The sequence below is a fragment of the Candoia aspera genome, chromosome 1, assembly GCF_035149785.1.
Source record: "Candoia aspera isolate rCanAsp1 chromosome 1, rCanAsp1.hap2, whole genome shotgun sequence".
Taxonomy (NCBI): domain Eukaryota; kingdom Metazoa; phylum Chordata; class Lepidosauria; order Squamata; family Boidae; genus Candoia; species Candoia aspera.
In genome coordinates this window covers 238,751,233-238,764,124 of record NC_086153.1, presented here as the reverse complement: position 1 = coordinate 238,764,124, position 12,892 = coordinate 238,751,233, and the positions used below count along the sequence as shown (strand labels likewise).

The 12,892-nt window shown below is 39.3% G+C and overlaps 1 protein-coding gene across 1 annotated transcript in view; it reads left to right on the top strand.

Moving 5' to 3' along the window:
- SLC25A22 (solute carrier family 25 member 22) overlaps window positions 1-12,892 on the top strand; it is a 79,130-nt gene that overhangs the window by 18,310 nt on the left and 47,928 nt on the right. The window contains exon 2 of the mRNA XM_063289297.1: window positions 5,016-5,131. Coding sequence (XP_063145367.1) covers window positions 5,112-5,131 — 20 coding nt within the window. The 5' untranslated portion in view covers window positions 5,016-5,111. The remainder of the gene's footprint in view (window positions 1-5,015; window positions 5,132-12,892) is intronic.

Below are 12,892 nucleotides of genomic sequence, written 5' to 3'. Positions count from 1 at the left end.
AATATCATGAAGCACCCTGTCAAAGCTTTGCTGAGGTCTAAGTACACTATGCCTGTGGCATTCCCCTGATTTGTGAAGCTAGTTGGTCTGTCAAAGAAAGAAATACTGTTAGTTTGGCATGATCTGTTTGTGACAAACACATGCTGTCTTCTGTTAATTGTTGCATGCCTATCCAAGTGCTCACAAAGTCCCTCTGCTTGAGGACTTTATTGAGTGTAACAGCCAAGAGACAGGACTTTGGTGTTTTACATATTTCTCCTTCCCTTTTTTGAAAATAGGGCCAACATTTGCTTCCTCCAGTCTTATTGTACCTTGGACCTCCAGTCTTCTCAGGCCAGAAAGGATATGGACCCCTGGAAGACAGTGCTCCTTCTGCAACATGATATCAAATCTACATATGGCCTCGGTTTCATTCAGCAGGGAACATCTTCCCACCACAACACACCTCTTCGTTCTCAAGGTGGTCCTGAAGGTGGTCTTGAAGAGGGTCTTACACTCTGAATCTGGCTCTTTATGCTCTTCCTCACTTTGTTGAGAAATGCACACTTCGAAGCACATAACCAGGCTACTAATAAATCTGTAACTTCATTTAGTTGAGAGTTGGATGACCAAAAATCCTTCTAGCTGATGCTCAGGAACCATTTCCAACGATTCATATTCTCTCTCTCTCTCTCTCTCTCTCTCTCTCTCTCTCTCTCACACACACACACACACACACACACACACACACCCCGAAATAGTTTTGATTGGATGCTTACAGTTGTAAAAGCAGAGGTTAACTTCTTAAACTGCCCCTTAGTTTGTGGACATAACATACTATCCCACCACCTTCTGCCTTTACCATCATCTCTGTTCTTTACTGGTTGAAAAATCCCCCTGAAGTGCAAGTACCACCACGTTGCAGATTTTAAATCTTGTCTGCTCTGCTCCAGTGCACCTCCCTTTCATGCTTTCTGACCCTTATGCTATTTAAAGGGAATCTGGGAAAGGCTGATGCTGAATCACCTCTCTTTCCTGATAAAGTCGTCTCTTTGTACTTCCATGAAGATGGTTCAGTAATTTGTATAGACACTATAGAAATGCTTTGGGCTGCAAAGAGACTCCTAGGGCGTAAAAGTGTGTCCTTAGGTAAAATACTGCCTGAATCGTTTCTCTCAATTGCAGGGTTAAAATGGCAGCTTTATTACTCTTCTGAGCAGCCAGAGAGAAAGCTCCACATTGTAGTACATTGGGAGTAGCACCTGGTTTAACATATTTCCTCCTTCAGAGATTTTGCTCTATTATATTAGAGACAGATGGCAACTATTCTCCCTTCCGTCTTCAAATCGCTTAATGCTACTGTCTGGATAAAGTAGCCTCACCTATAACTTACTCTCCTACCTCTTGAAATTGCCCCCAGCATTGTTGGCAAGGGTAAATCTGTATTGCTGGCAAACGTTCAGTTTTGTTCAGTATTTTACAAAGATGGTGTTGAAGGACTGGACGGTGAATAAGGAACAGCTCTGCTCAGTAAGAAATTGAATTTTGTTTCAGGTGAGGGAGAAACAGTAAAGGAGATGGCAGGAGAATTGTACTTCCAGATTTGCAAGATTTTGTCAATGTAGCTTTACAATAAAGTAGAATTAGCATATGTGGTAAGGCTGACATCAGTCTTGCAAGTCTGAAGGTAGAATTCTCCCACCCTCTCCTTTGCAGCCCAAGAAAGCAGGGAGGGTCCCTTCTGAGCTTCTTGCCCCATCCACTATCCTGCTGTGAGCTGTGCTCTCTTATCTGACCATTCCCTAGGCAGCCTCTCTTCACTCCGTCTCCCAAGGTCTTTCCCACATACCAGTACAGACATCATGTCCCCTCATCCAGTGGACACCTCTTTAGAACTTCAATCTCTCTGCTTGATTGTAAAAAAAAAAATCAAGACAAGTATGGAATTTTGTAAGACCTGTTGCAGATTTTGGCAAAGCAGCCTAGTTTCCTGTCTGTTCAGTGTCTTTAAACCAGTGAAGTTACTGGTGTGCATATCACTGGAATAATTTGAATTTTTTAATGTTCCTTGAAAACAATTTCACATTTGAGGCTTGCATCTTCGCTCTTGGTTTCCAGTATGTACTGGAGGGTGGCACTAGAAATGTATCCTTTGTGTAACTTTCATACTAATCTCTAGCTCAGGCAGGGAATCAATAATGTTTTTTTCATATTGGTAACTCCTTTCTAGATTCTGTCTCTGCTTAGGATATAATTCCACCTTTTGATCTGTTTTTTTTCTTGATGAATGTGTGAGAGGTAGGAGACAGAAAATGATGTTTGCCTTGGATTTAATTATGTTCTAGTTAACATATTGCTGTCTGCTTTGCATTCTTTAAAAATGGCCTTTAATTAAACAAATAAAAACAAGGAAAATTCATACACAGAAGCATTCATACACATATATGTTTATTTATTGATTTGATTTCACACTGCCCAACTCCAAACTGAATCTGGGCATCTTACAAGAGAGATAAATAGATAGATAGATACAAATACAATACTTAAAAAAAATTCCTAACACTTTCAGAAAAGGATAACCATATTTGCTATAATGGTCCATACGTAGAAAGCAACTCATTCGTAAGTCTCAAGTAACATTTGGTCTGTAGTCCACTGAATAACTGATGTCATAAATGTATCTCTTTGAAGGACAAGTCTGTTAGCAATAGGAAGGGTACAGAAAATCCACTTCTCTTGTCCAGCCATCAGTTTCCACTAGCACATGAAGATCTGAAAATCTGAAAAAAAAACTGTCTCTAATTTATGTAACAGAGTAATTTTAGGGTACCATAAAAACATTTGTTTGAATGAAGCATTTTGTAATTCATAAAAAAACTCTATACAAATCCCCAACTCAACTATTTTGGGTTCTGCATTTAGGAAGTCTATTTCATTCCATTTTATAGTCTTTTATCTGATATTAATTGCCCAGATTTAGGCAGCAGTGGGTCACATTCAGCTTCTGTTGGCTTTGCTAGCCAAAACCAGTGTTTTCTGGCTTCCCAAGAAAACAGCAGAGAATGGATCTGATATTTCTGACAACCTGGTTATTTTTTTGGCAGTCACCCATTCAAATGCTAACTGACATTGGTCAGGTGCTGCCATCTGCTGAGATAAACTCTTCTTAACTGTAGAAAGAGAGGGTGTTTCCGTGGGGTTAAGGGACCATTAAGGGATGGACTGACCAAATCCAGAAAAGAGACCTTGAACTTGGTAATTTTTTTTTTTTTTTTAAGATCTTCAGTATTTGCACACAAAGCATTTGCAGTGGGATTTCCAAATGAATGCTGTAACAAAATGGACTGTGTTTCTTTGATAAAGTACCTTCCTTGGTGTAATAAAATGGGGGCAAAGGTTAATCACTCCCCTGTAGCATGTCGTCTCAGAAGAGTTCTGGATGTAGATCCTCCTGCTCTGTGAAGAATGTGAAGGAGCTCCTTCGTAGCACTGAGAGGTAGGAAAAGGAAAGTGTGTGAGAACAAAAGAGAACAGCAAGCCTAAATAAGAATGTGGGAATGCAGCTATGGATTCTTGAGTCACTGAGTTGCAATTCCTTTCTGACAGATATTAGGAGACCATTAAGGGCATTTAGGACATATATGGAGAGATGGGATGATTGGGATAAATGTATGGAGAAGTGGGGTTACTTCCAGCCTCGGGGATGAGTCGAAATCAGCAGAGCTAATTGATTATATGAAGAGCAGCAGCGATACAAGGAATATAAGCAGAGCGGAAAGTAGGCCAAGATACTATTTCTCTTCTTTCTACTTTTGAGGACTATGATTGTTCAAAAAGCATAAAGAGTGCTGCAAAAGTAAGTCTTGAGCACCTTTTGTACATAGAACTTATAGAATTATATTTTCATTCTTGCCTTTTGGAAAATGTGATTTCCAGGATCTCTGCTCTGATACCAATATATTTAAACGGAATAGTTAAATTCTCCTTTTTTTTACAATAGCCCATCCTTAGCCCCAGAGGGATTTCTAGTGCCATATAGGAACGTTGATCTTGGAGAGAGCTGTATAAGATAGTTTGACAGATTGTTAAGGTGTTCACCCTGAGGAATAAATAATTTCTTAGCCAAAGTCTATTAATGTAGCCCAGTTGTTAAATATAAATAAACTTCAACCATATTCATTTTTAGATAGTTTTTAGCTATCATGCTTTTTTTTTTTTTAAGGTGACCACCATGGTTTGGGTTTTGAGAGGTACTGAACTTGTGTTTATGTGAATTAGACCTGGAAATCCAAGCAGTTCCACCTTAAATTTCAGGTATTTTGCTGGATTTGCATAAGGCTGTTGCTACTTCTTTTGCTATATAGTTGCTTAATAGGAAGTTCATCTGAAGAAGAAATAAACAACCACATTTTTTTCCCTCTCCCTTTATTTTCCTTGTATCCTTGCATGAATTTTCGGCAGACAGCCTCACTTCTCGTTATCCTTTCCACAACCTCTCTGCACATTTGGCAAATTCCTTAGTGCAATATGGGAGGTGGGCGGATAAGATTTTGCTTTCAGTCTTTCAGCTGAGCTTGTTGACTTGCTTCAGTGGGTAGCAGAAAAAGCTTGAAATGTTCTTTCCGTGAGTACATTGAAAAATGAATGTACTTAATTTCTATTCTGAATGAAATGGTGGTCTTCGCTCCATTTGGTGAATATCTCAAATGTCTAAATGACGTTTCCATGTGAATTAAGGGTAGCAGTACAAAAGGTAATGGTTTGCTTGTGACTTTCGTATGGATTGCAAAATAAAAAGAATGGTCAGGAGTAAGAGTAGTGACATGTCTGAAGTATAAAAATAATGACTGAGGATATATTTCATTGTACTATTCATGGCCAATTAGAATGAGCTGCATTTTTTCTTTGCATGAAATTTCATCAGATCTCTCTTGGAAATATGTGGAAACTTTTACCAAAACATTCTTACTATGTACAAAGAGCTGATAGCAGTGACTAGAAGTAGTAATGTTAGTGTTATTTCCATCTCCTTCTAGAAAACCAACTGCAGGAATTAGGTGATTGGAGCCTCAAAGATTTACAAGACTGTTGGAAGAATAAATCTTGTTTCTACAAGATCAGAACTGAATTAAATGGCTGATAAACAGATTAGGTAAGAGCTTTTTTCTGTTCCTCTCTCAGCTGTTCTCTCCAACTCTTTCCTTTGTGTTTTCACCACATAGTCTATTTCCTTATTCTCTTTCTCTGACTCCAAAATACATCTTTCTTTCTCTGTCCTTTTGCCTTTACACCTGGCTTTTTCTATATATGTTGGACTGAAGCCCCATCATCTCCAGCTAATGTAACCTTTGCCACTATTGGATGGAGATGGTGAATGGTAGTCCAATAATCCCTAACGAGAAAGCAGGATTGGGGAAGGTTGCTTTTTTCCTGCCTTTGTTACCTTTAATGTGCTTCTGTTGGGAGAGAACAAGAGGAATTAGGGGCTGATTCGCACAGTAGGACATTTGTGAGGTACACTCATTCCAGGATACCACAGAACTTCTATTTCCACATGGACTATTACATGTCCGAAAGTTCTATAAATGGTTCCTGCCTGAGAAGCCAAGTTGTGAGGTTTCAGATTATGATCTTAAATGAATAAATATTTGGACTAAAATCTAGAGGACAGTTTGAGTTTTCTTGATATTTGCATTCCCCCTCAAATTCACTTCTGATCTTTATGGAGAATGTAGTGGATAGAGGACATCAGGGGTGTGAATAGGAGAATTCATCTAGGGGGAGAATCAGCAATTTGGTCATGCTGTATATAACAGTGCTTACACTTCTGTGAGTAATTTTAAACCCTTCCCGTGGGCATATCCTCAGCATTGGCTTATATTAAAATGGTAGAAGCAAAAGACCAAAAGGAATGAATATATATGAGATATCATATCAGCATCAATATTAATGGTAGTATTTTGGATGCACAGGAAAAATTAAATGAATGTGCATATTTAACCAGGTAATAAAATGATTAGATTCCCCAAGTCTGGTACACTGGAACTGTACTCCCAACTGGCAATAATTTGGAGAGTTGTTTGAACACATCTAGAAAGCATCAGTTTGAGGAAGTCCAATCTTAAATTACAATGATGGATGACATTTGCAAAAATCATCTGGGCCTGATAAATTGTATACTCCAATAAATGCATAATTTTATAGCAGTCATTTATACTTGGATGGTTTTTTTGTGTTTTGTTTTTTTTGTAATGTCAAGACTATACATTGTAAGAGTCAAAGCTGTAAAGTATAAAACATAATAAGAATTCCAACTTAAATCAAGCAGATGGCATCGGTCATACCAGAAAGCTATCAACTCAGAAGGTACAGTACATTCTCTCTCATGAATGATCAGCAGCCCAGGAGTTCATAGAGGATACTTTCAAGTTTGTGATCCAATCTTGTAGATGATTTGGACCTCCACAACAACTTCAGTGTGGAATTCTGTGCAGGTGTATTTGGGAGTATGCTCCACTGAACTCAGTAGGACACACTAGATTGTTATTAATAACCTTCCCTAGTATTTCCAAGGAAATGTCCTGGTGGAAATTTGGTCAAGTTGCTCCAAAATCCACTAAAATGGGGTCGGGGAGGCATCCATTAAATCAAGGTTCCACTGTATATAGTTTTATGTGCAGCCTTCTCTAAAATCATTGTTCTAATGCATTTATTTCCAGATATATATATTTTTGGGGAACCTTTTTTCTCACATTTTCCATTAGATATGCACTGCCTTGTGCAAAAGGGTGGAAAAGAAAAGCCACTAGTAAACTCCATTGCTCCATAATTATTGTTATGATCAAGTGGACTGAGCCATTTCGCTGTTTTACCTCCTGATACAAACTGGGAGTGTTTCAATTTAAATATAAATTTAAATACTACTAGCAGAGCCTTTCTTTCAAGAATTCCCAAGTAAACGATTATTATTAAGGCATTAGATCAACTTCCCAAAGGGTTTAGAGGACACCATTGGGCCATACCAAAACCCAGAGTTTTTTTTACATCTTCTACATCTGGAGATGTACTGTATGGCTATAAACATGGGGGTTTCTGAATACACAGGAGGTTGAGATTTTGTTTGAAATGCTTGTATTATTTGCTGATTATATGTTATAGTTCCAGAATAAAAATAAGAGGAAATCCTAGCCGGTAGCTGCCATACAAAAGAAGGTTTACATCATTGTTACTGTATCTATATCAGAATGATTTGTAATGCAAATATGTATATTTGTTCACTGGGTACAAATGGAAAGAGGCATGATCCTCCAAAGGATATTGTAGCTATAACAGATGAGACTGGACAGGAAGACTAAAATGATGGAAAACTGTGGATTGTGCAAGATGAAAAGGAGATTATATGTGTATCAGGAATATTGATAGTCCAAGCCCTTCTATATACTTCTTCCAGTAGAGGAATAAAAAGGTGATTAAAATAACGTATGAAATAATATAATATATTCCTTCAGTTTCTCTAGGTTTTTAAAACAAATTCTTTGTTGCATATTACATGTAAAGTAAATGAATCCTTTTTGATGGTCAACATATATATATGGGGCGGGGAGAGGTAGTCCTCGACTTGCAACAACAATTGGAATGTCCATCACTAAGTGATGCAGTTGTTAAGTGAGTAGCGCCCAATTTTACGATCTTTTTTGTGGTGGTCGTTAAATGAATCCAGCCTCCCCCATTGATTTTGCTTGTCGGAAGCCCCCTGGGAAGGTCGCAAATGGCTATCACATGACCCCAGGACACTGCAACCATCATAAATACATGCTGGTTGCCAAGCTCCCGACTGTTGATCATGCGACCATGGGGACACTCGATGGCCATAAGTGCGAGGACTGGTCATAAGTCACTTTTTTCAGTACCGTCATAACTTCCCACAGTTGTTAAACAAATGGTCGTATGTCAAGGACTACCTGTATTGGTGTATGTCCTCAATACAGTAATATTACTTATAGCATAGCAATTTCTTTAATAAGGCACAATATTTTGTATTGTACAAATACACAGTTTATTAGTTGATAAAATGTGATTTTTTAAGGGTTTAAACTGTGACAACCCTTTACTGGTTTGGTTTGTGATGTCACAATAATAAATGGTGCTCAAGTATGTCTGTTTATAAAAACCCTTAGAATGGAACTGAATTCCTGCTTGCACTCTGTTAAACAGATACTTAGTATGCCATTACAGTCAACGTTAGCATGCTCTGGTAAGTTGTCTAGGCATGGATTTGATTTTTCTGCTTTAACCTAATTCCCAATAAACCTCTGAATCCACTACGAGGCTCATCCTCAACCAGAACACAGGTAACAGCTTCCAAAAACTTCAGCCAGCTTTTACCTTTTATTTCCCTTTGTTAAAAGGCATTCTGATTCTTCAGTTCTGCTTAGGTCCACAATTACAATATTCTTTTTCAAGAATGGCTCCATAAATTAATTTTCTCCCAAGACAAGCACTGATGGATCAACCTTGGAATAGACAATGAATGCAGTTTTGTGTCAAAAGATGTTACAGTTCTAAGGCGCAGATTAGCAATTTTTAATTCCCTTGGGAGGAATCTATGGAGGACTGGATGTCAGTGGTAGGTGGGATTTAAGCAGTGGGGGATTTAATAGTGTGTGAGGCCACTCATTCTCTTTCTCTTCCTCTCTCTCTGCTGCCTTCTCCTGTACTTCTCCTTCCCCCATAAAGTAGAGTAAGATAGATTTGTCAGGGATCTGAACTGACTACTTACAGCCAACTTTAAGTAGTCAATTAGTGCCGCCCCATTGCATGTTTTCAGAGAAGTTCTTCATCATGGTCCCTGAGAATCATATACAAGGTTGATGTGCCTATTTAGAGCCCCAATCTAAAACTTAAAAATTGACAGGAGTCCCAGCCTCTCCCACCCCATACCTTGTGTTTGATATAGTTGTTTGACTAATGAGTAACCAATTGTCATGAGTACTGATGGCGAGCAGGAGGGGGCCCCTATCCAGCGGGGAAAACGCATGCGTAGTACTGAGGAATTAAGCAGCCATTCAAAGAGACACAGAACAGACCCGCCTTGACTTTTGGGGTTTATCTGTCTGGGTTTTCCCATGCTTCTTCAGTTTGTTAGGATTCTGTTTTATGTAGCAGTAATAAACACTAGAGACCTACTCCTCGTCTCAGCATGATTTCTGACTGTTAGGACACCAATAAACTGAAGGGAAAAAAAACATGTGATCAGGCAGGGCTCCCACCAGACTCCTTCAGTTGGTTTTGACTAACAGAGTTGGCCGAGCTTTAGCTTTGTTTTTTCTTATTTTAAAAAAATTTCTCTCAATTTTCTTTAAAATTCCTTAGAGTTTTTCATCAGAACATCTTCTTTTCCTATCCTAGGCAGTTTCCTAATGGATCCCGCTGAACGTGTACAACGTTGCAGCGGCAAACTCTTCCCCCCATGTGTAAATATCATGCATTTGCTAAACAGGCTTGTCTCATTTGAAAACTACACTCTGGTTGCAAGCTTTGAGGGCAGCAGACACAAAAGCTATTGTAACTACTTCTTATTCCTCCAAGAGTCCTACTGTGCCCCCCAAATAGACTGGCAGCTTTCTCATCTCTTCAAGAGATCAGTTGAATTCTCTACTGCCTGCTGAGGCCTCTTAGATCTCTTTGTGCCATTATTTGCTTCAAGCAAATTGTCCATTACAGTTTCAAGGTCTTCTGAGAAGCCTGTCTCATTGAATTCCAATCTGGGCAAAAATTAAAGGATAAAGGCCCTGTTGCCTTACTTGTTCCAGCTCCGGTAACCTCAGATTCTTCACCAACTTTGCTACCATCAGTCTAGCTGTTGGTGAACACTACAGTTTGTACTGTTCATTCGTCCCCAGTTCCTTTTCAGACATGGAAGTCATTTCAGGAGAGACTCAGGACATACCTTGCTTGACACGTGTTCCTCCATAGCACACTCTTATGCATCTTAGTTCTGCAAGTGGTCATCTGGGAATTCCTATAACCTGCTGTCTGACTTGGCGTGTCTCATGGTGACTTTATTGTTCCTTTGGATCCACTGTATCAATCTTAGGAATTGAAGGAGTTTGGCACGTGTTGCACTGGAGGTTGGTCCTCATCAAACAAGCTCTAGAAGTTTCTGAATGGAGCTTTACAGGGGCAAATCACCCATATTTGTTAATGTATAGATGACCTCCAGAAGAGCTGCAGTTGTAGGAATGTTACCAATTATTTTTACTGGCACCTTTTTTGATTGGGGTAGTTTTTAGAAAAAATGTAGAATATGAAGATTCTCTAGAAAGAACTATAGATTAAATACAGAATTGCAGGCTGGCCATATAGTGAAGTCTTAAGCAGTTCCTGTCTTTGATTCAAGCACCGTGTCCAAAATAAAACCCAACTTTGCTTTATATTCATTTTAAACTTAGGCTCATGTCTGGATTTTGTGTTTGAACAGATTGGCAGCTGGACTCAACTGATAATGCTGCAAATAGAGCAGAATCTAAAAAGATTAACAGCTTTACATTGTTTTCAGGAATATTTTCTACATCAGTTTTATAAGATTTGAGCAGCAGAAAGGGATTCACATCAGAGTACATACCCTGAGATGTTTTTCTAATCTTCTAAACTTCCAAGGTGATCCAAGGTAGTTTAGGTGGTATAGGGAGGAAAGGTCATTGCTGCCTATATTTTATCAAGCACATATTTGATCTTCAAACTTCCACATGTTTTGTTTTTTCCGACAGGTCCACATGGTATATCCCCAACTGTCTGTCTTTTGAAAATCCTCAGAATTCTTTAACCAACTGACTGAATTTGCTCTCTTGTCTCCCTCTTTCATTTCCTATCTAGTAAGCATTCTCAATACAGGCTGAGCAGTATATGCCATTCTTTCTGAAGCCGGATACTGATGGGTATTTGTGGGTATCTGCCTTTTCTTTCTCCCTTTTAGAGATTGGCCTTCGAATCTTGGCCCTTCTCCCTGAAAGTCAACAATGCTGTTAAAACAAGCACAGCCAGATGAATTCCATATGGGTCTTACACAGTTGCAGATCTTGTAAGGATTCTATAAATCCCAGATTTTTCTTTTTTCTTCTTTTAATTAAGTGTGATAAACATGGGATTCCTGTAGATTTTAGGGTTACATGCTTGTCTGACAGCTAAGTCTCATTGAACTCAGTGAGATGTCTTGAGTAAAAGCTCATAATTCACAACACCTAGCAATTCTGGTGAGGTATCCATATCATTAGTAGAAATCAAGCTTGGCTGAAGGAAATTTTTATCTTTTTGAAAGTCAAAAGACTGTGAGTTTTATAATCCTTTATCTGGATTTACACATTACACTAACCTGTAGCGTGATTTGTTGAGTTTGGCTTAACATGTAGTCATTGTGGGTTGTAAACTGTTAGATATGAAAAACACGAGAACTGGACCAGAGATTTCTGAAAAGGAACTTACTTTATTTGAAGCGGTTTGCAAAGCGCGGTGGGCACCTTGACCAGGCTACGCAGAGTCCGATCAAAAGGAAAGATGCCACACCCAAAATTACAAATACACACTTTCTTATACCTTTCCCTGTCCAGCCTCCCCCTTCTCCTTTCTGGCCTGTTTACCCATTGGCTGGGCACTCAGACGCACAATCTTCCGACCGCCTCATTCCCTGGACCCCTCTATCTTATTTTGCTTATGCTTGTAAAAGCCTATTTTGAAGCATTTGAAACATTCCAAGGTTTTCACACAGTGAAATCCTCATAGGACAATATCTCATATGGTTACATTTACTCTATCTCCTTGCTTAGCACACCCTGGAGGAGCCTTTGTTCATATGTCTCCTCTGTTGGTCAGTGTTAGGCTAATTAGTTAGAGACCAATTGCTTCCCTTTGTTTCTTTTGAAAGAGTTCTTACTTGTAAGCCACCTCATTGGCCCAAGGCTTTTACACATTTAAACCTTTACCTGTGTTAACTGTCTCTTTCTGTCTTCATGTTAGTTTAATTATTTATCATTGTGTTACTCACTAGCTTAAACTTTGCTATTAACTAATATTAGTATTTATACCTTAAAATCTCCCCCAACCAAGATCTATATGATTTTGCCTTATAATATCAATAATAATTGGTATTATTATTATTTTTACAAATTGTATTATTCCATATACCACAATCCCCCCTTTTAATTTTTATCAGTTTGTTCAATTTGTAACTCGAATTGTTGTAAAACGTTTCTTGCCTCTAGATATCCTTGAGTATCGTGGCTCCCCAAGCTTTGGTACATTATTGATTTTGGAGGCATCATGCTTTTGATTGTACTTTGGACAATGCTTTTGATAAGGGGGATAGGATCCCCATCATTAGAGCTTGTTTCCAACTACTGAATAACCCCCGCCCCCAAATCCCTCTTGTCCTATATCTAGGGGCCCTTTCCATCCACCAAACCAAGAATCCAGCAACCCTGCAAGGGAGGTGTCTACCCCCGAACCCTCAGCCAACTCCCCAGACAGTGCAGCCAGACCCTGCAAGGCCCAAGCAACAGTTCCATCGGGGGCTGTGCTGCCCGGAATAAAGGCACAACAGCTCCCCTCCCCAGCACCACACAGACTCCCCCTTTCTCTGCCAACAGCACATCCAATGCCATTCCACTCTCCCAGGCCACCCCACTAGTGGCATCCACCCATTCTGCAATACCCTTCACAACATCTCCGGTACAGTTCATGAACCCCTGTTGGCCACAATAGATTTAGTTGATCCAATCCACATCCCCGGTAGACCATCACCCACCAAAACAGAAAGGATTCAAATCCCGCCAAAGTTTGGCCTCTAGCCCTGAACTCATCCGGCACTCCCCTAGGCACTCCCACCCTGTCTACACACACTTCACTGTCAAATGATCCT